This window comes from Opisthocomus hoazin, chromosome 13 (assembly GCF_030867145.1).
Source record: "Opisthocomus hoazin isolate bOpiHoa1 chromosome 13, bOpiHoa1.hap1, whole genome shotgun sequence".
NCBI classification, from domain to species: domain Eukaryota; kingdom Metazoa; phylum Chordata; class Aves; order Opisthocomiformes; family Opisthocomidae; genus Opisthocomus; species Opisthocomus hoazin.
In genome coordinates this window covers 16,704,969-16,727,524 of record NC_134426.1, presented here as the reverse complement: position 1 = coordinate 16,727,524, position 22,556 = coordinate 16,704,969, and the positions used below count along the sequence as shown (strand labels likewise).

The following is a 22,556-nucleotide window of genomic DNA, read 5'->3' as shown; positions in this document are numbered from 1 at the left end:
TTCTTGGGAAGCCAGCCTGCTTGTCCTCATTTCATATTTCTCACGTAATTAACATATTTTTTTCCCTACCTATTTTTTTATTTGGAATAGCAGCGGTGGCAAATTTCTTCCTCGCGCTGGAAGATTTCCAGCAATGCGTCCATATGGGGATGGCATTTCTCCCCTTCATCCCTTGGTCTTTTAAATCATCGATGGTTTCTCTTTTTTTCCCCTGAAAAAGTCTTAATCCCTCTCACAGCAGTGAAGAGCTGAGTTCCATTTTTTAGCTCATTTCCAAAGGAAGTGACAATCACGTGGTTTTCACCTGAAATGCATGGCTTCTCTTCTGCAGCCCCAGCTCCGGGAGCCCAACTGGGAGACGGGGCCATGGGGCACATGGGTCCCTGCACGCCCTGTCCCGCATGGGCTGGAGCAGCGGTGGGATGGAGGAGGCCCTGCGAGCTCGGACCGGCTTCCCGAGCTTTGCTTCATCTTGGGAGCATTTTGGGAATCGTTGGCGCTCGGGTGGGAAGGGCCGATGTCACCAGGCTGCTGGCAGATGTGTCTCTCCCAACGGGTTCCTTTCCTGCAACGCAGCTTGCCAACAGCATCTGCCTTCCCTCTTGCTCCCTGATCTTTCCCAGTGCTCCTCGCAAATCTGGAGGATGCCCCACCCCGGACTGGGCTGAGCGGCTGCGTGTGCCCGGCGGGGCGTGGAAGCCATCCTGCAACAAGGAGGACGTGGCAGGGCAAGCTGCTCGGAGGATGGGAGCCCAACAAGCGCCACGCTTTGCACCGTGATTGTGGACGTATTTGGCATGGTCTGCCCTCCCCTGTGACCTGCTGCAGGGCACGGTGAGGCCCCATCTGGAGTACTCTGTCCAGTTCTGGGCTCCCCACTTCAAGAAAGATGAGGAGCTACTGGAGAGAGTCCAGCGGAGGGCTACGAGGATGAGGAGGGGACTGGAGCATCTCTCCTCCGAGGAAAGGCTGAGGGAGCTGGGCTTGTTCAGCCTGGAGAAGAGAAGGCTGCAAGAGGACCTAATTTATGCTTACAAATATCTGCAGGGTGGGCGTCAGGAGGATGGGGCCAGACTCTTTTCAGTGGTGCCCAGCGACAGAACAAGGGGCAATGGGCACAAACTGAAGCAGAGGAAGTTCCAGCTGAACATGAGGAAGAACTTCTTCCCTCTGAGGGTGACGGAGCCCTGGCCCAGGCTGCCCAGGGAGGTTATGGAGTCTCCTTCTCTGGAGATATTCCAGACCCGCCTGGACAAGGTCCTGTGCGGTCTGCTCTGGGTGACCCTGCTTCAGCAGGGGATTGGGCTGGGTGACCCACAGAGGTGCCTTCCAACCCCGACCATTCTGTGATTCTGTATCCCATCTTCCAACCTTCCTCTTCCTTGTGCTGCGGGAAGTGAGAAATTAAAAAGTATAAATTAACAAATGAGACCCGGCGTTTAGAGCTGCAGTTGTTGTTTGCCAGGCTCTGGAAATGGCTCTTTGTGCCAACGTAAACAGCCATCACAACTCCCAACTGCCACCTCCCCCCGAGTGTTTATTTAAGCCAACACATTGCTCTGCTAATTGGATACCATTCCAAGTGAAAATAGGCCTTTAAAACAACAGCAGCGGCAAATAAAAACAGCTGTAGCTGCAAAAGCACCAGCCAGGCTGGCAGCCCTTCCGAGGGGCATGTGTCCCCCAAAAAGGAGGCACGCCGCCCTGCCGGGGTCCGTCCCGGGAGCTGGCGGAGGTGGGGAATCTCAGCGATGCCGTGGAGCTGGTGGAGCTCCTCGTTTCTCTTTTTGAGTGAGAATGAGTGAAAGGGAGTCGGAAGGAGGGGGAAACGCAGGCTGCCGAGTGCTGGTCACTGGAAGTGGGATGTGCTTTGAGTTCCGTAGCCCATCAGCTCGGGCCGGCTCCTGGCTGCTGAGGAATGGTTGCGGGCAGCCAAAGCCCCTCGCAGGAAGAGCCCCATAGCCTGGAGATGTGACATTTGGGGATGACCGCAGTGGTTCAAAACTGCCATTTGGCAAATGGCTTAGGGGGAGAGGTCTGGGCTTCTCCAGGACAACTTTGGTGCTGCTCTGGGGGCCTCCGGATGGGAGGACACGTCCCTGTTGGACAGCGGGACGTGGTTTTGGAGTCCCGTAGCTGCCGTATTTGGTCCAGGAACGCAAGTTTGCAGAGCTTATAACCTGACTTGATCCCAGCCTTAGCTGGGGTTTTTGAAAGAGCATTTTGGGCTCCTTTTTTCTACCCTCATGCCCAGCCATGTGTCGCATTGCTGTGGAGCATTTTGTGGGCCCCTGGGGATGAAAAGATTTGACCAGCGTGCTTGTGTGTGTGTGTTACGGGCCCAGTCCTGCTCAGGCCTGAATTTCCTTGAAAGTCTGTGGGAAATGAAGACAAAGTCAACCTCCCGTGGATCGAGCCAGTGTTTCCTGACTGCCGCTGCTGGTCACAGGCATAGAAATCTGCCTGAGCAGTGGCCGGCACACTTGTACTCAACACCAGCAAGAGGCTGTAGCTGTAGGGATGTTGTTAAGCGGGGTTTAACAACGAGGAAACCTTCTGAATTTCTGTGCTAACCCAGTGCTGCCCGCGGGGGCCCTGGTTTGTGGTCAGCCCACCCCGTGCTGCCCCGAGCCTCGGCCGCCTTTCCAGGCTGCAGCTTCCCGGGCTCAGGTGCGGTCCCAGGGTGATGCAAGGCTGCAGCCAAGCTGGAGCTGCCAGTTACGCTGGATTTCAGCCTGCTCCCGAGCGAGCGGCTGCAGCCCGCAGGAATGGCGATGGGTGTTTGCTCTGCTGCAGGTACGTGGAAGGTAAACAATTGAGTCAAAGCCACTGGTAGAGATGGATCCTGCCCCATCAGAGCAAAATGCTCAAAGTAGGATGTTCTCTGGTGGCCTTTTAAATTCAAGGCAGACAGAGGAACATCTTTGCTTTTCTTCATGTGAGCCTGGTTTTATTTTTCTCCTTACTATTTGCTTTTTTCTCTTAATTCTACAGAAAGCATTCAACGCCCTGTGCCACAGCACGCATTTGTACGGCCGGAGGCTGGTCTTGGAGTGGGCAGACACCGAGGAGACGGTGGAGGCCCTCAGACGGAAAACAGCGGACCATTTCCACGGTAACGTAGCAGCATCGCTCTGGCCTGTCGCTACAGCCCTGCCTGGCAGAATCCCATCTGGCACCCGCTGCCGGCCCGCACTGGCCCTTTCCCCGCCGCTGCCGGCTTGCTGGAGCTGGCAGGTAGATGCTGGAACCTGACGATGCGGGCGCAGGGGGAAGCGGGAGGCATCCAGGCCACGGCTTTGTGTGACAGCTCTGTGTCTGCGTGTGAGCTGGTTAACTCGGCGTGTGCTGGCTCTGCTGAGGCAGATGCCGCCCGCCAGCTGCAAGGGTTTTGCGCCGTCCACGTGCACCCCAGGGTGCTCCGTAGCTGGGGACAGGCTCTGTGCACGCGGCACACAGATTAGAAAGGACAAATAATCTTGAGATGCGGAGAGGGCTGTTTGGATCAGGTTCCTGAGAACGACAGCTCCGCAGATAACAGCACTGCAGGCTCCTATCGACAGCCATCGACAGGCACAAATGCATTGCTTGGCAAATATTTATGTAGGAAGGGCTCCCCTGGGCTGGAGGGCTAAGCTGGAGATCAATGCTCTTCCTCCCACATCCCCTCCCAGCCTCCCCTCTCCATCACGCGCGTGCCCATCGCCTGGGGCTTGGCGTAAGCAGCTCGGGGGCTGCACGTCGCAATCCCCGGCGATGGAAAAGCAGCAAGCCTCACTTATTTAGCAAGTCTGACTCCAGCAGGACCCGGCCTCATGTTCGTGAAGTAGCGTGCGCTGCGCTGATTATTGCAGGCTGGGGAAGCTGCAGCTCGGCGGTGGAAGGGCTGAGGGTGGGTACAACCAGAGAGGTTTGGAGCAAAGTGGGAGGTGCTGGGGTCCACAGGCTGATGGCTAAAAAGGAAACCAAGAGGAGCAGAGCGGTGTCTAGGTGCGTGTCATAGCCTGGGTGTAGAGCTGTGCTGCTGGGGGCATGCGTGGGGCAGCAGGGAGGACAGGCATCAGCTGTGCCCACCCCGGACCCAGCACTGGAGGGGGGGACACGTCGTGCTTGATCGCAGTACTGTAGATCTCCACCTGGGTGGAGAAGGCAGCAGGCGTGATGTTTTGTGCACCCCATTTTGTATTTGGGATCTGCTTTCTCCCTTTTTACTGTGCTCAGTCCACAGGGAAGAAAATAGTCTTGGCTTTACAGTAGCTGCAGAGCTGCAGCAGATGCTGGCTGCTGCCTGTGAGCTCTGTCGCGTCCCCGTCTCCCCCAGGCTCAGCTTGCCTCCCGATTTCTGTCTGCGTTTGCTCCAGCCCCCTTCGCCGGGGTCTTCCTCGCCGAGGTGGGGGCTCTGGGAGAGCGGCAGAAGAGCGTTTTCACATCCCGAGAGGGATGCAGCCTTGGAGCTGCGGCGGCTTGGCTGGAAGACAGGGGCAAGGTAATCGCTCCCCATCTTTGGGGACTGAAAAGGTGATTGAAGGCGGCAGTCATTGCTGCGCTCCAGCCCGTCTCGAGGGGAGAGAAACAGCATCCAATGGCTCCAGTGCACACGCGCGTCGTCCGCTGCGAAACTGCTGGTAGCTAATCCTGCGGCAGAGCAGGGCCTGCCAGAAGCGGATCTCCGTGACAAAGCCCGTCTGGGGCACGCGAGTGGGTACCGGGAGCCGGCTGGTGCCTGGGAGCAGCGCTCGGCCTCTCCGCGCTGGCAGGCTGGTGTTTCACGGGTGGGATTTTATTTCTTCGGGAAATATTTTATTTCTTCTCCTGATGTCGAGGTGGGCTTGCCACGGGGTTTCTGGCAGCAGTGCCCAGCGGCCCCAAGCAGGAGAGGGAGCTGCACCCTGTCCCTCTTGTTGTGGGTGCGCAGAAAACCATAGTGACAAAGAAAAACTGCGGCTACCTCTCTGCCTTCAGCCCTCGTGGAGAAGCTCCTGCACCTTTCCTTCCTGCTGTGGCCGGAGGCCGGTTTTCCCGCACAGAGCCGGGGATACAGAGCACGCACGGCGCTGCCGTCCTGCCTTGGATCCTCCCCGTCCCTGCAGCCTACCGACGCAGCCGGGCTGAGACCACACATCTCGTTTCACTGATGATGCAGACGAGATTCTGTCGACCAGAAACGGAGCCCGCTTTTTCCTGCCCATACCCATTTTCCCCTGCTTTCCTCCCATCCCCACAAGGAGCAGCTCAGCCATCCCTGTGCTGTTCATGAATGTCTCCACGTGTTTTCCTCTCCCGCCTCGGCCTGGGTGACTTGTGAGGGTCTTCCTACAGCTTTGCAGGATGCAGCAGTCTGGCCCATCTGCTTGCTTATCTCCAGGTAGGAAGGAACTGAGCCGAGAATGAGAGAGAAAAGATAGTTTTGAGTCTTCAAGGCTCAGGAAACAGAGTCAAGACCGAGGTCCCTGGTGTCTTCAGCTGCTCTGAGCCACCAAAAGCCGCCGCTGCTGCTGTCCTGGCGTTGCTCCCCAAGCCAAGCCCGGCCGGCAGCCTCTGAGAAGCAGAACGTGGAGGCAGATGCCTTCAAAAGGCACAGCACAGTGGATGGGATGGGCCTTATCCCACCACCCAGCTCCATTTATTCCTTGTTTCCTGCCCTAAATGTCTTTGCAGGGATGAGCATTGCCATCCCATGGGGTAGCCTTTTTTCTTTTTTTGCTTTCTCTGAAAGTCTCCCGTGATGTTTTCGGACCTGGAGACCGCCAACACCACGAGCCACTCATGCTGTTTGGAGAGGCTGGTCTTGCTGTAGCGGTGTCGCGTGTTTGCATCGAGCCATGTCGGCAGTGCCGTACCATCACTACAGGATGACATGTGGCCCTTTTCCTGGTTATTCCACAGAAATAAAAGTGACCAGGGAGCGTGCCGAGGACTTTGGATATACCAGAAAAGGTGAAAGTGTTGAAGCAGGACAAAAGACTGCCCGTCTGGCAGGGCTTTCAGACACGTTTCTCCCAAGTTTTATGCATTTGGAATTGAAGCATTTTGAAAAGCTCCTTCTTTTTCTTCTTCGATTTCATCTTTTCTGTACTGTTTCTGGTTTGCTGTGGGCACAACAGCGATGCACAGATGTTTTCACAGTCTGCAGGTGGTGGATCTGTGTGTAGGAGAATCACAGAATGTTCGGGGTTGGCAGGACCTCTGTGGGTCCCCCAGCCCAACCCCCTGCCGAAGCAGGGTCACCCAGAGCAGGCTGCACAGCACCGCGTCCAGGCGGGGCTGGAATATCTCCAGAGAAGGAGACTCCACAACCTCCCTGGGCAGCCTGTTCCAGGGCTCCGTCACCCTCAGAGGGAAGAAGTTCTTCCTCAGGTTCAGCTGGAACTTCCTCAGCTTCAGTTTGTGCCCATTGCCCCTTGTCCTGTCGCTGGGCACCACTGACAGGAGTTTGGCCGAGAAGCTGCAGAGCGCTCGCAGAGGTGGGAAGATCGCCGTAGGACCTGGGGAGTGGCTGTCTCCCAGGTCTGGTGGGACAACACGGTGACTTGCCCTGGGTCTGGTGGCGAATTTGAGTTAAGCAGCGAGCTCATCCTGCTCCGTCTCGCTGCCGTCGCAGCAGATTTCTGCATCTCCGTCTTTGAAGGAGCCACCTTGATCTTTTGGGCTGGTGTCTGAGTAGCAGCGGCCAAAACCCCTCACCCAGCTCCGCTGCCAGCCCCGTCATTTTTGTCTTAGCAAGGAAATACTTTGTAAAGTCCAGACCTGGGCTGTGAGAGACGCGTCCTGCCACTGATTTCTCTCTGCTACAATTAGGTGCCTTATTTCTAGACAGCATTTATAGAGATTTGGCTTTCAGTTCCCAGGTCTCGCTCCGCTCTTATTTGTTGGGTTAAAGAGAGGTCTGGTCTCCTAAATCTTTTCGCTGTGCAGGCGTTTGTCGTGGCAATCACACCACTTCTGAGCCATCTTTTCAATAGGTCTAATAGAGGCAATAAAATGGAATAGGCTTCCTTCCCATTTCGGGTAGTTTTCAGGTCATTCTTTATGGCTTGTTCTGAGCCTTTGTAATGTTCCAGGAGAAAGTGAGGACCCCAGAAGCGGTCACCGGCTGCCGGAGATGGTTTCAGTAACGCTGTCAGGAGTGAAGCCGCAGCCCAGCCCTGAGTGCTGGGATGGCAGCACTACACCCCACGCTTGCGTTCCTGCCTCTGAGCACAGTCTGTAAGAGGTCTAAGCCTTTTGGCTCATTCCCGAGCGTACCTTCTCTTTGTCCTGAGGCAGGAGGGTCTTATATCAGGGAAAAAAAATATCCGATTTCTTCTAGTTTTAATTGCACCCCTCCATGCGTTGTTCATTCATGGGACCCGCAGCTGCAAGGTGGCTGGAGAGCCCAAGGGCTTGGCCAGGTGCAGGGGAGGGTTTGATGCTGCTGTGGCTAAAGAGACTTATCTACTGTAACGTGGTGAGGAGAAGCCAGGGAAATGTTGGCCAACGGTTGGCCCTGGGGCTTCGAGTCCAGCCCATGATGTGGAGCAGGGTCACGGCAAACGCTGCAGCAGGGCAGGGAGGGCTGCACAAACCCTGCCACCAGCAGCATCTTGGCCCTCATCTGGGGAGGGGGATCCGGATCCCTTTGGAAAACAGGGCCCACGGCCGCCTTCAAAACCAGCAGGGAGAGTTCTTTGGCTCCACCGAAAGAGAGACGAAGGGATCCCAAAGCTCTGCAGCTGAATTTGCCAGCGCTGGGGTGAGGGGTGGATCTGGACCTGTGCCCTGCGCAGGAGGGAGAGGTCCAGGGTCGCATCCCAAGCGCCGGTGCAGAGCTGCACGTCTCCTGCATCCCTACAATCGCGTCATGCAACCCGCAAAAGGTCAGTGAACAGCTCGTTCCCCCTTCTCTTCCCTCGATTGCGCGGCTCAGGGCAGTGTTTGCCGGCACGGCTCCATCCCAGCAAGCCTGGCTGGGGGAAGATTTGCTCGCAAGGCAGCCGTACCCTCGGCGTGCGCGCGCTCCCTCTCTCCCGGGAGCTCGCCGTCCGTGCGGGGAAGGTACTTGCTCCCAATCCAGCTAAATTACTATTGACTTGTGTTCTCTGCGCTTCGCAAACGTTGCGCTCAGCCGTCAGCAGCGGGGCCGGCGATATCCTGCCAGGGCTAACTTGGGAAGCCAGCTGTGCCGGGCTGTTTTCACCTGCTCTTTCCCATCGATCAAAGAATTAAATTGACAGATGGGGAATTTTGCGCGAGACGGAGGAAGGAGAAGGAATGACTTGTTGGGGGGGGGTATAGGATGGCTGGGGTGGGAAGAGGCGATGCGGAGGCTGCAGGGTGGGTGAATGAAGAAGAGGTGCGTGGGGAGGGGGTTTTGGCTTGTGTTTTGAGCGTTTCCAGCGGGACCCCCGGTCTCGGCAGAGGGCTGTGGGTGGGTGTGAAGCAGAGGACACCCGCTGCGGCTCGCCCCTCCTCGTTTGCTGGAAGCACAGGGCTTGCAGGGGAAGACGTGCTCCGCTCCGGGCCCAATCCTCGTGCCCTTGAGTCTTCCCCGTCCCCATCGCCTTTCCCAGGTTGCTCCTCTGTTGGCCACAGACCCCCAGGCTGCTCCTTCTCCCTCAGCCTTACAGACCCGCCACGCTCACCCTCACCTCCCAGCCTTTGGGGCTCCCTTTTTTCTCCTTTCTTCTTTTATTATTTGATTTTTGTTTTTTGGTTTTTTTTTTTTTCTCAGAGAGCATCTGTAACTAATGCAAACACATGCCGTAGCCGGAGAGTAAAACCCTGCAGGATTAGCGTGGCATCCGCAACCCTGCCACGTTCTAATCCCGTGGTAATCCCCCTCTCGGCCCACCCCTGCCGGCTTTGGCTATTGTTTAAAGGAAGCAAATGGGATCGTTAGCGGGCAAACCTTAACCAGCTTGGAGCGGCAGAACGGAAGTCGAACCAATTCGCTTCCCCACCCTCCTGGGGGGTTTTTTCCTCCCCTTTTCCTCCTGGTTAGGCGGGTGGGGGGGATGCTCCCAGTGCTCCCTGGCGGAGCTGGTGAGCCTGGAGCCGGCGGTGGGGGCTGTTTGCCCTGCCAGCCCCCAGCCCACGGCACAGCGGGTCCCCTGGGTGCACCGCGCGATGCTCCCATGGCACCCAGCCCCCTGTGTCCGGCATCCCACATCCCCTCCGCCGTGCAGCCCTTGTTGTCACCTCTGTGCAGGCTCAGCAAGGGGTCATGAGGAAGGGGTGGCAGGTGGGGGACACGCTCTTCCCTGTGGTGGATTTGGGAGCTGAGACCACGTTGGATGCCGTTTCCAAGCCCCGAGCGCGAGGCTGGCCGGGAGGAGGGATGGCCGTCGAGCTGGCACCTTCCTCCGGGCTGGCTCGTCCCTCGGGCCGTGGGTGGGCGAACTGGGAAGAGCCGCTGGAGGCTCCCAGGGTGGCACCTTGAGGCCCTCCTTGACTCCTCCAGCTCGGCAGGGAGTGGGGGGCCATCGGCACCCCCATCCCCCTGCCCGTCCCCGCAGCCCCAGGCGGGGAGGCGGCTTCTGGCACTCTGTCAAGGAATTAATTGAAAAATAAAATCATTAGGTGGGAACTCCAGAAATGCAAAATTGTTGGGAGTTGGGGGGGGGGAGACGGAGGTGGGGATGTGAGCTTTTGTCAGGTTAATTTCTTCTGTATTGATGTTTTGTGACATTTACTTGTTGTTTATCTCCCGCAGCAGCTGTAATACTAAAAGAAAATGCACAGCTTGTTCCATTTATTTATTTTACACCTTTTCTTTAGTCCTATGGTATGTTTGTTTGTTTGAGAAACCCAGCGAGGCTTTTGATGTCTGAAAGCAGGATTTAAACAGCTGTTCTCCATGTGCTGCTCGCAAGCGAGAGCCGCTGGCTGGGGAGCGAGCGGGGGGAGAGGGGGCTGCGCCGCGGCTCCTGCCGGGAGGGCACTTCTTGCCCGGCGGAGAGGAAGGCAGCACCGGCGTCAGCCTCAGCGCGGGGACCAGATGGCTTTGTCACCTCCGGTACCGGGCGTTAGTGCGGCGTTGGGGTGCTCGCTCGGGTGCTGGCAGCCCCCGGGGGGTTTCTTGCCCTCCCGCTGGCTGTAGCGTCCGCGGGGAGGGATGCGTGCACGGCACTGCGCCCCACGGCAGTTTTGGGATGCCAGGGGGGGTCACAGGACAGTGCTGTTGGTGTGGGCAGGAGGGGCAAAGCAGGGATATTGCTGCCCTGGCTGTCGGGGCAGAGCCCGCCTCTTGCCTTCCCCCGTCGCCCGCTGATATGGGAGATGCGGGCTGGGCTGCAGGGCCAGGCAGTGATCGTGTGTCCCAGCAAGGATGTTGATGGGCCTGCGTCCTGCCCAGAACCTTGCTGAACCAAGGCTGGTGTCTGAGCTGGTCTTACAAACACTGTTGGATAGGGAATGGGTGAATTGGGGTCAGCAGGAAGGGTTGGCATCATCAGTGAGCCTGTTCAGATGCTGGAGCTGTTTGCTCCCAGCAAAGCCTGTGAACTAAAGCATGGGTGGTAGGTATGGAGTCGCATCTTCAGCCATGGTGCCCTGCCAGGGCCTGGCTGGCCAGGAGAAGCAGGTGATAGTTGAGGGGCTTTGCCCAGGAGCAGGGTGAGGTGGGCTGGATGTAGCAGAAGATGAGCTGGAGGCGGTTGTGCGTGGGCCTGGGTTGTAATCTGTGCTTTTCTTCTTCTCCTGCATCTCCTTCGCGACCACCTGGGCCTGGGCAGACTCCCCGAAGAAGAGAAAACGATCAGAAGTTTTGAATGAAATCCTGGAGCATCTGGAAGAGGAGGAGACCTACAAAGACGAGGCCATGTAACAGCTGCCTGGCATCGGCGAGGTGGGTACTGGCGCAGCGGGGCCGTGGCAGGGCATGGCTGGCCCTAAAGGTCAAGATGCTTCGGGCCGTGGCAGGGTCAGCAGCGCCCGGAGGAAGAGGAGGTGGCCTTGCGAAGGCTCAGCAGCGCCTGAGCTGGGGTCCCACCCGCTGCCTCTCCTCCCCGTCACCCCGCAGGCTCTTAGCCGTGGTCTCAGGGGGTGCGGCCCAGATTTGGGCTGGGTTTAGGCTCTGCGTTCAACTGAGAGCCTGCAGTACTTGTGTTTCAGTGTGCTCCCCGGCGTGTCTGCTTTCTGCTGTCGCAGCAGAAACCGCTGTCAAGTTGCGAATTGGCCTTCGCTCTGGTTGGGGGGGGAATAGACGGGCTGCCAAAAAAAAAAAGTGGCTTTTCAGAGACCAACCTGCAGCTGCCGCCACAAACGAGATCGTTTGGAAATGCCTTGTTCCAGCCAGCAGCTGTGGCCTCCACGGCTTTGTTCTCTCCCAGGCCACCATGCCCCCCAAGGTCTAGTTTGTGCCATCTCAAGTGCTGGCTGGCATCGCTCCTCCTCGGCGCGTGTCTCCTTGGAGTTGCATCTCCAGAGGCTGCAGAGCGTGGGATGGCAGAGGTTGGCCGGAGGGAGCCAGGACGAAATAGCTCCCTGCGGTCAACCACCGTGCCGTTCAGCCAGCCCCCCCCTCCCTCTGAGACCGCCTAGCAAACCCTGCGTGGGTTCAAGAGAGGTGAGATGGGCTCGTGGATCTCTTCTGCGTGTGTTTGTGGCCGTGGTGAAAGCCCCGGGTTGCTGGAAGGAAACCTGTTCCCCAGCCACAGCCTCCAGAGAAGTGCGGTAAAAACACCAGGGAGGCTGCGAGGTCCCTTTGACCGGCCCTCTGCCCCCCTGGCCATCCACGCAGGGACTCGCCGCCCACCTCCACGGTGGTGAAACCCCGTCCCGTGCTGAGAAGCTCGCACAGGGCCAGGACAGACAAGCACGTCTCATCCGCAGGGACGTGGCTCGGGGCAGCGGGTTGGCGAACCCTTGGTGCTGGGGAGAAGGTTTGCTCAGCACCGCCAAGGGAATGATTTTGACGTGTTCTGGCTCCTGTTTTTACAGCCACAGAATCACAGAATGGTGGGGGTTGGCAGGGCCCTCTGTGGGTCACCCAGCCCAACCCCCTGCCAAAGCAGAGTCACCCAGAGCAGGCTGCACAGCACCGCGTCCAGGCGGGTCTGGAATATCTCCAGAGAAGGAGACTCCACAGCCTCCCTGGGCAGCCTGGGCCAGGGCTCCGTCACCCTCAGAGGGAAGAAGTTCTTCCTCATGTTCAGCTGGAACTTCCTCTGCTTCAGTTTGTGCCCGTTGCCCCTTGTCCTGTCGCTGGGCACCACTGGAAAGAGTCTGGCCCCATCCTCCTGACCCCCACCCTGCAGATATTTGTAGTCATTTCTAAGGTCCCCTCTCAGCCTTCTCTTCTTCAGGCTGAACAAGCCCGGTTCCCTCAGCCTCTACTCGTAGGAGGGATGCTCCAGCCCCCCCCTCATCCTCATAGCCCTCCGCTGGACTCTCTCCAGTAGCTCCTCATCTTTCTTGAAGTGGGGAGCCCAGAACTGGACAGAGGACTCCAGATGGGGCCTCACTAGGGCAGAGCAGAGGGGAAGGAGAACCTCCCTCTCCCTGCTGGCCACACTCCTCCTAATGCATCCCAGGATCCCATTAGCTTTCTTAGCACCCAGTTCCTAAATCCCATCCAAGCAGCCTAGGGACCCCTGGTTTGGGGAGCGCTTAGCGGCGCCGAGCCCCCCGTGCCGTGGGGAAGCCAGGGCTGTCCTCTGTCAGCAGCGGGAAGCCGCCCCGCGCTTGCTGGCGTGTGGTTGTGTGCACGACGCACATTACTGCCGGCGAGGCTGTTTTCCTCCCAGCAATATCTGCCTATTGCTGCAAGGCGGTACCCAATACACCTAGCAGTGGGATGCTCATAACCTTACTTATTACCGGACTTGTGTTCAACCCACAACACCGCTGGCTGCCTGACTAGCGAGCGCGTCTGGGCCTGGAGCCGACCAATAACCCTGCTAATAGGTCTGCCTTCCTGGGCCGCCGCGAGCGCCGGGCACGAGCACAGCACCGGGGCCCTGCTGATGAAAGGGAAGGTGCTTACGTGACCGCAGGAGTAATCCGAGTTGGGTTAAATAACTGCCTGCTTCATGCAGTGCGTCTGCAGCGAGTGCCGGGGCCGCGAGATAACGTTTGTTGCCTTGCGGCAGCTCTGATTTAAGGATGCTTCCAGGTGTACGTGCTGCGAACGCCTGCTGCAGCAGCCAGCCCGAGGACGGAGCCGGGGAGGGACGGAGCTGGGGAGAGATGGAGCTGGGGAGAGATGGAGCTGGGGAGCAATGAAGCGGGGAGGGATGGAGGTGGGGAGAGATGGAGGTGGGGAGGGATAGAGATAGGGAGTGATGGAGATGGGGAGAGATGGAGATAGGGAGTGATGGAGATGGGGAGAGATGGAGATGGGGAGAGATGGAGATGGGGAGAGATGGAGCAGAGGAGGGATGGAGCTGGGGAGGGATGGAGCTGGGGAGCGATTGAGCAGAGGAGGGATCAAGATGGGGAGTGATTGAGATGGGGAGAGAGGGAGCTGGGGAGGGATGAAGATGGGGAACATTGGAGCTGGGGAGCGATGAAGCTGGGAAGGGTTGGAGCTGGGGGGTGATGGATCTTGGAAGGGATGGAGCTGGGGAGCGATGGAGCAGAGGAGGGATGGAGCTGGGGAGGGATGGAGCAGAGGAGGGATGGAGATGGGGAGGGTTGGAGCTGGTGAGTGGTGGAGTTGGGGAGGGTTGGAGCAGGGAGGGATGAATCTTGGAAGGGATGGAGCTGGGGAGCGATGGAGCAGAGGAGGGATGGAGCTGGGGAGGGATGGAGCAGAGGAGGGATGGAGATGGGGAGGGTTGGAGCTGGTGAGTGGTGGAGTTGGGGAGGGTTGGAGCAGGGAGGGATGAATCTTGGAAGGGATGGAGCTGGGGAGCGATGGAGCAGAGGAGGGATGGAGCTGGGGAGCATTGGAGCTGGGAAGCGATGAAGCTGGGGCGGGTTGGAGATGGGGAGCGATGGAGATGGGGAGCGATGGAGATGGGGAGGGATGGAGTTGGGGAGTGATGGAGCAGAGGAGGGATGGATCTTGGAAGCGATGGAGCTGCGGAACGATGGAGCAGCGCAGGAGGGGCAGGATGTGCGATGTTACTCAGCGCCCAGACAAGCCCCGTGCTTACGGAATTGCCCTGTCCCAGCTCTCTGGCAAACCTCCTCCCAAAACCTGTCTTCCCCCAGGGCCTGGGGCTCGGCACCGACAGGCTCGAGTCTCCCCGGCTCTTGGTGCCGTAACACCCCATGCCGGTCCCCCAAACCGTGCTGCAGCTCAAGAGCCCCGCCGCTGCCTCCCTGCCCTCGGGACCCGGGGCTGCTGGCTCGAGGGTCAGACCCCTAAAATTCAGGGGTGCCCCCTTGGCGCCTTGTCAGGACCCATCGGTGGTCTCGGGGTGGCTCTGTGCCGGGGGTGGGTCACCATGGGGGGACGGGGCTTCAGCCATCCTGGTGAGCAACCGCAGGGTCCCTTCCAGGCACGCGTGTCACCCAGCACACGATTTAAATGAAGCTTTGCAGCGTTGCAAGTTGGCGTTGGATTTTCTTGGGTTTGGTTTTTCTTTTCCTGGGGTTTTTTTTCCCCCCCCCCTCCCTTCATTGTCTTTGTGGCGGGGCAGGTTTCTTGCTGAGCGTCTCTGAGGTCTGCAGCGGCGACGAAAAGGATTAGCGCAAGCAGAGCATGTAGGCTTTAGAGAACAGAGCAGAGTTTGGTTTCAACATCTAATTCAATTTGTTCTGCCGAGATTGAAATATGAAATGGTTGCCAGTCAAACGTTCAAAGAGGGAGGAGGGAGGAAAGAAGAGAGGGAGCCTTCTCAAATTTAAATTTTAATGAAAATTAATTTAACCCTTTGATATGTTTTAAAACATGTTATTTCCCAGTCTGGGAGCAGCCTAGAAAACATTCATGAGGGCTTTTTTTTGTTCCCCCACACCTTCAAACATAATGAAGATTTTCTTTTTCCCTTAATGATACTTATCGTGTCGAGCAGTTTGACACTGGTTAATTTTTCAGGCTATTTGGTATCAAGGAAATCTGTTTGATGTGTGCAGGGGGGGGCTGTGTATGTGTATACAGAGAGATATGTGTATATATATATGCCCGTACATTAATTACAAAAGTGCTGATCGCAGCTCTGGAGAACAGTTGGAGTTAATTCCTACTCCAGAAGCAAAGACTTGACTGCTTTGTTCCACGTTGAGAATCCCACATGTTGCACCCCTGAAATGACAGTGGGTTTAACGGGAGTTTGCTGAAAACGAGCGGATACCCGCTAATTACCCTGAATTAAAACGAATGCCAAAGTAGATCTGCAGGAAATTCATCACTCCCCGCTGCCTCCCCCCCCCCCCCCCCCCAAATCTGAAACAATCCTAATGATAAAATAATGCAAACTGTCTTAACTGTCCCCGTAGTTAAGCCTGGGAAATGGCCTCCCACCGGTCCTTGACCTTGGCGATGCTTCTCCGGCTGAACACCACCACAATACGCTTATTTTGTTCGGGAGCGATAGTAGTCTCTTGTCGGTAACTATTATTCAGAAAGATGGTATCTATAACAAATGATTGTGTGCTAATTGTTGTAATTGGGCTGTGATGAGCTGTAGCCCTGGCCGCTGTCACCGCAGGGCCGGTGTCACCGTGGGCGCCTGTCACCCTCGGCTGCCCTGGGGAGGTCTGGGTGCTTTCACGGCGCGATACTCAGCAGCTCTGGTGTCTTTTTTGGGGTGGGAGCGTTGTATCCAGGCTGTGCTGATGGCAGCAGGGACAAGCAGCCCTGCTCCAAGCCTCTGCCCCTGGCCGGGCCGTCGCCCATCGCTCTGCGGGTGCGAGCTGGAGACGGAGCCATGCTGGGGTCTTCACGCCGTCGGAGAGCTGAAACTGGTGGGTTTTGCTCAGTCCTGTCTTCTGCAAGCCCCGGGCCGCGGTGCGGGGTCCCCCCGGGGTCTGCAGACCCCAGGATGAAGCCGGCTGTCCTGGCGGGTGGGCTTTTGCCAGGTTGCGACGGCTTCATCTGGCACAAGACCCCGGCGAGCTGGACGGCAGCGGGAGCTGTGAGGGCTGCGACTGTTCCCCCGGCACCCGCCACGTCCCCCTCCCCGGGGCCAGCTCTGGAATTGGATTAGGATATTATTCAAATGCAGCTTTTTTGCTGAATTAGAGGGTTAATGGGTTTTAATGTAAAACTAGCTTTACTTTCTTGCTGCCTGTTGCCAGAGGCCTGTGTGGGCTGTTACCTGCTCAAGGGGACAGCAAGCACGTCGACGTGGAGAGGGTATCCAAGGGGCCCTGGTTTTGCTGGGTGTTGCGAGTCCCTCTGCTTCCAGGGGCTGGGGGTCTCTGCCGAGCGATGCTTCCCGCTGCTCTCAGAGCCGGGCTGTGCTCCCGTGTCCTCTTTGATTGCTCAAAGTCACTCATCGCCTTTGGAAAAGTCTTGACCACGATCTGTGTTGGTTTTCTCGCTGTCCCACGGGAGGAAGCAGGGGACTCGGCACGGGCTAGCGGGTAACACCCGGCTCTGCCAGCTCTTCCCAAGCGGTGAGCTCGAATTGCCGCCGCTTACAACGTGCCCCCATCCCTCTGCCCACCCACAGGTGATTTCTTTCCATCACCATTGCACTGCAGCATTTGATCACGAATCTCAGCTCTTCTCGTCCCCACAGTCACGCGTTTTCTGTGCAGAGTCTTCCTCCCGGCTGTGCCCCGCAGAGTGGGTAAGGGCTGAAGGGCCAAGCAAGCCCCTCTCTTCGCTGCAGGCACCGCGGATGCCGTTCGCCAGCCCTTTGGCTGCAGGAAGAGCTCGCATCCCCATGCGTCACGCCTGCTTCTTTCCAGCCCCTGTGCTGCGGGCAGCTGAAGGCTCCAGGCAGGAGCTCTGGGATCTCAAGCCTTTCCTTCTGCCTGCTGGCATTGACAGCTGACCTCTCTCACAGAATCACAGAATCACAGCATGGTAGGGGTTGGAAGGGACCTCTGTGGGTCACCCAGCCCAACCCCCTGCCGAAGCAGGGTCACCCACAGCAGGCTGCACAGGACCTTGTCCAGGCGGGTCTGGAATATCTCCAGAGAAGGAGACTCCACAGCCTCCCTGGGCAGCCTGGGCCAGGGCTCCGTCACCCTCAGAGGGAAGAAGTTCTTCCTCATGTTCAGCTGGAACTTCCTCTGCTTCAGTTTGTGCCCGTTGCCCCTTGTCCTGTCGCTGGGCACCACTGGAAAGAGTCTGGCCCCATCCTCCTGACACCCACCCTGCAGATATTTGTAGTCATTTCTAAGGTCCCCTCTCAGCCTTCTCTTCTCCAGGCTGAACAAGCCCGGTTCCCTCAGCCTCTCCTCGTAGGAGAGATGCTCCAGTCCCCTCATCCTCGTAGCCCTCCGCTGGACTCTCTCCAGTAGCTCCTCATCTTTCTTGAACTGGGGAGCCCAGAACTGGACAGAGCACTGCAGATGGGGCCTCACCAGGGCAGAGTAGAGGGGAAGCAGAACCTCCCTCTCCCTGCTGGCCACACTCTCCCCGGAGGCTCTGTCTTTGCTTCTCTGCCTGCGGAGGCAGTAAGCGCGGTGTCTGCGCCTGCTTGAAGTTGTCTTCCTGAGCAAGACGCAGCAGGAATCACGCAGGAAGGGTTTGGGCTTGAAAAATGCCGGTGCTTTGGTTGCTGCTCGCTTGAGATGGAAGAAGCAGCGTGGAGGCGGGCGTGCTGCTGCGGAGCGATGGTCTCCCACGGAGACCTTCCCTCGCTGCCTCGGTTTCCCTGTCGCCAAGCGCGGTGCAGACCTACAGGTGGGAGCAGCTGTGTGCCGGGCCCGTTCACGCATCCCTGCCGGGAGCAGCCCGGCTCCCTGCTGCGCGTGCAGGTGGGCTGCAAACTCCTGCTTTAACCAGCAGTCGGGGCTTGCTTTTCTTCAGCTCTTAATTGTCTCCCTTCCTCATTACACCAGCCTTTTGCAATTGCAAACCCCGTTTGCTTCTCCCGTGCCGGAGGATTAGCCAGGGGACGCTGCTGCCGTTGCCCCATCGTTTCCCCGCCTCGTACGGAAATGTTCTTCCGCTTCCCTGCAGCCAGTGCTGGAATATTCTGACTGTGCCTAAGGGCTCGGGCGAGTCGCCGCTGGGTAACGCATTGCCGTGGACCAGGCGGGCTCAGCCCCAGCCAAGGCGACTCTGGTAGCCGGACCCCGTCGTGGAAGGGGACAGCAGCAAACTGGCATCACCCCAGGCCACAGCCGCCCGCTGGGACGCTGCCTGGAGATTTCCTTGGGATTTGGGGAGTGTGAGCTTCTCCTTGATATTACGGCGTGGCTGGACCTTACCCTGGGTCGCACTGTGACCAGCATTCGGCACCATCACCTTCCAGCTTCCACCACCGCCTTCCAGCTTCCACCAGCACCATCCTCGTCGGGAGATAAAACAGGAAAGCGAGGTGGCAGCGTGCAGCTCTGCTTCCTCCGGAGCGCAGCTGCGTGCGACTGAGACCCGCTGCCTCCTGTTTTCCCTAAATGTATGCGTTGGAGAGGGAGAGAAATCGCATGGCGGGGCTTGAGATTTCAGACGTAGCCATTCATGAATAATAATCAAGCTCAGTAATTCACAGTAAATGGGTATCCAAATTGGCTAATAAGAGAGGCTTTCACCCCAAACTGGAGCTGGGAAGAGAGGCAGGGAGAATATCAACCGAGGTTTGCTGAGGCAGGCGTGTGCACGGTGTGACCTGAATCGGTGAAATACAGAGAGCGAGGCCAGCGCTGGAGCGGGGAGGACACCGGAGAGGGGACACCGTCCGACGGCAGTGGTGGGCAGGCTTGGACCTGCGCGAGCACGGATCCCTGCGTTCCACAAGCCGTAATTAGTGCCACGTAATTAGACTCAGCTCTCTGTTCCAGCCCCGGGACCGTGCTGGGCTGACGGGCGGTAGCGTGCCCACATCCCAGCAGTGCTCCTGCCCCGCAGCCCGCGGGGACCGGCGGATAAGGAGCTGGTGGCATCCCGTCCCCACGTGTGACATCCCCAGCTCAGGGCTTGGGAACGCTGGGGGACAACGATGGCGGGCGGTGCTGCCTGTCGAGGGGGAAGTAAGAGCAGGCAAGCACCAGGGCGGTCTGTAGCGCGCCAGGAGAGGTGATGCGGGGGGGAAAGAAGGTTTTCTTCATTTTCACTCAACTAAAAATCCCATTTTGCTTTGTCCGCTGGTGAATTTTCTCCTGCGAGAGCAGGCGACGGAGCGCTGGGAGCTGCGTTCAGGCACAGCGACGGGGGCTGTCGGTCCCAAGCGCCGGGTGCCGGACGGAGCAGCAGCAACGGGAGCTCGGGAGGCCGCAGAGTCTTTGCCTACGGTGGATCAGCTGCTGCTTCCCAACAAGCCTTCCTCTAGGTTTATTTATTTATTTATTATTTTAACACCTCTTAAGGTGGTGTTAGATAAAGTTCAGATAAAGAAAAAAATGGAGGAGCACCTCTGCAGATCTCGGTCTGCAATCTGAGCTATTTAAATATGCAGACTAGAAGCTGGAAGTGTAGCTGAAGAAAGGATGCTCCTCCGAGGGCCGGCTGTTGCCAGGCAGTGTTCTGCAGCCGCTAAATGACTTTTTAAATTGAGGAGAAACCTACAGCCGCCTTTACAGTCCCCTTAGCTCGCTTATATAGGGCAGCGCAATGGCTGGAGAGCACCACGCTGCTGCTCGTCTGAGTTCCCGGATATTACAGTCCCGCCGTCCTACAGCAAGGCATCGCAGTGGGTTCGAAAGAAACCGCAGCGAGTCTGGCCAGAGGCGATTTTCCTCCCGCCCTGCCGCTCCCCCTCGCCACCTCTTCCCTCCCCGTGCCGCTGCGTTGAGGGCGCTTGCAAAATTTTAGCGCGCTGCGTGGCGTGGAGCAAACAAACCTTCTTTTTCTTTTTTGGCTTATTGAAGTGTGTTGGAAGGCGGTTTTGGGGCGCGCCGAGTGTTTTTCCTTGGGGTATGATGAATGCTCTCGCTGCCCCGGCAGCTGCAGCACTGCAGGGGTGGTGGCCAGACCCCCGTCCCCCCATCCCATCCTGTCCCTGTGTCCTTTCCCTACAGCTTAAACCGTCCGCTACGACCCAAAGCTGGAGGTGGGATTTAGGAGGTGTCATGAGGACAGCTTTATAAGCTGCAGGAGACGGAGAGGAGATCATGCTCCTGCCTCTCCCTCGCTTGGTGACCTAAAATCTTTTCGGAATGAAGCGTAGCCTGTGTTAGCAGCCGTCCCGCTGATGCTGGTGGGGCTGGAGAAGTGCTTGGGTGCTGCCCTCTGCCCAGCCCGAAGGTTTTCTGCTTCATCAGCTTAGAAATCAGGCCACAAAATGCAAAACCAGAAGCTCTGCAGGAGATCTCAGTCCCGGCCGTACCCTAAGTCTCCGGGCAGCCATCCACATGGGGTCGTGTCCTGCCTTTGCGGGGTCCCCCCTGCCCCGAGAAACCCAGCACGTCGCTCCCACCGACCCTCGGGCAAAGCTGAGCCCCGCGCCGGAGCCTCAGTGTATGGCCAGGACCGAGATCTCTCGTGGCGCTTTGGGTAAAGCTTTTATTTTGCTTTTTTTTTTTTTTTTTTTTTTGTCTGATTTCTAAGCCAATGAAGTAGAAAGCCTGTTAATTTCTTTTCTCCCCCAGGCTCCGGGTGGGTGTGCGGCATGAGCTGCCTCGGCCCGAAGCGGGACCCCACCTCCAGCCGCTGCGCTGGCCCGGCCGCCCCCAGGGCTCGGAGCATCCCACTGGAGTCTGAGTGACCCCCGGTGACTGCGACGGAGCCGTGGGCGGCAGGGACAACCCGTGCGGCGGTGCTGGTGGCTCCAGGGGCTCAGAATCACAGAATGGTCAGGGTTGGAAGGGACCTCTGTGGGTCACCCAGCCCAACCCCCCTGCCGAAGCAGGGTCACCCACAGCAGGCTGCACAGCACCGCGTCCAGGTGGGTCTGGAATATCTCCAGAGAAGGAGACTCCACAGCCTCCCTGGGCAGCCTGGGCCAGGGCTCCGTCACCCTCAGAGTGAAATCACACCTGACGGGGATGCAGAAACAGGCAGCTTGCAGGCAGGAGCCTTTTTAATTTCGTTTTCGGCCAAACACAGCCCAATGTGTCAGCCTGGGCTGAGAAAGCCCCGGGAAACAGGATGACGGGCTGTCCCAGGAGCAATTCCAAGCACATGTCGGAAGAAGCGGTGAAAACCACCCATCTCTGGGCCGCCGCAGGGCTTGGCATCCTAACCCCCGGCAGGAGAAACGGGACAGGCAATTCCCCCCACCCCGGGCAGCTGCAAACCGGGGCGGCTGCTCCTCCCACCAGAAATCGGGGCTGAAAAATGAAAAGTGGGGAGTTCAATTTGAAAAGAAAAAAACCACGCAGCTCACTGTGGGCTTCAGCTGCTGTGCCTGGAGCCCCGTGGGTGCGGCGGCAGGCAGGAGCCTTGGACTTCGTTAGGATTCAGCCGTTAGATCTCTCCTTTCTCTCTGATGGCTGAGTGTGATTGACACTTACAAATTACCCAGCCAAAAGTGTCGAGTCTTTGACCCCTGAGTAACATCTTTGGCAAGCCTGAGATTTGCCAGCATTTTGTCATCTAATTACTACAAATCCCTTGAAAATTCACTGGCTGGTGAATTTTTAATGCGGGACAATTTCAATGTGATGCATCGCCCAGATGGGCACGCACGCGTGCGCCTTCCCTTCTCCTTCCCTTTCTTCTCCTCCTCGCCTCGCTTTTCTCCCCTTCCTCCCCCCAGCCCGTTTCCTACCTCCCTCCTGCCTGTGTGCATCCGTATTCGCCCCGGTGTCCGTCCCTCGCCGTCTCTCCATCCCGCTGGAGGAGCCGGCTGTGCCCGGGATGGAGCCGTGGGCTTCGTGTCCCCCCCAGCCCGGCGCCAGCGTGCTCGAGTCCCCCTCTCCGTCTCACTGGCGGCAGCGGGGAGCTGCTACGTGGCATTAATTTTTTTTTTTTTTTCCATCTTTGTAGGTCCCTCGCTGATGGGTGGAGAGGGAGAAGCCTCGGCTGGGGACTCGGCAGCCAACGCACTTGTTGCCAGCGGAGTCCGCTCGTCCGGTGAACCCGAGGGCTGATTTAGGCCACGCGTCCAGGTCTCGGTGTTCCCAGCCTTTTAAACAGACCTGGAATTCAGAGCGGGACGAGGAGCCCTCGTGTGCCGGCGGCTCCTGCCTGAGTATCGCTTCTTAAATCCGGGCAGGGACTGATTCCCCTCGTCTCAAAAACCGCCCAACGTGGTGGCACAGAAACCTGGGGAGATGGACACTTCGCTGCCGACCCCGGGGACTGCGGCAGAACCTGCGCTTAACGCCTGAATGAGATGATCATTTCTGTACATTAAAAACCACGCGTATGTTTTATGAGTTTTCCAAACTGAGTCCCATCTCAGGTTTGTTTGGCTTTGTTTGTTCAACACGCATTCGCCACGGCCAGGTAGCTATTTCAGTCTGATAGGGAGATAAGCGTGTTTTAGGAGGGAGGCCTGGGGTTCGCTGCGTTCGGCTTTGTGCCTCTGTCATTTCTGTCCCCGCTCTCAGGCAGTCGCCTCCCGTCTCTCCCTTCCCGGCTTTCAAAGGGAAAGAGGCTTTGCTTTTCAACCAGGGTACCGCTTTAC

The 22,556-nt window shown here is 57.9% G+C and overlaps 1 protein-coding gene across 1 annotated transcript in view; it reads left to right on the top strand.

Moving 5' to 3' along the window:
- RBM19 (RNA binding motif protein 19) overlaps nt 1-22,315 on the top strand; it is a 75,488-nt gene extending 53,173 nt beyond the window's left edge. The window contains exons 23-25 of the mRNA XM_075434918.1: nt 2,995-3,115; nt 10,713-10,825; nt 21,914-22,315. Coding sequence (XP_075291033.1) covers nt 2,995-3,115; nt 10,713-10,804 — 213 coding nt within the window. The 3' untranslated portion in view covers nt 10,805-10,825; nt 21,914-22,315. The remainder of the gene's footprint in view (nt 1-2,994; nt 3,116-10,712; nt 10,826-21,913) is intronic.
- The last annotated feature ends 241 nt before the right edge of the window (nt 22,316-22,556 follow it).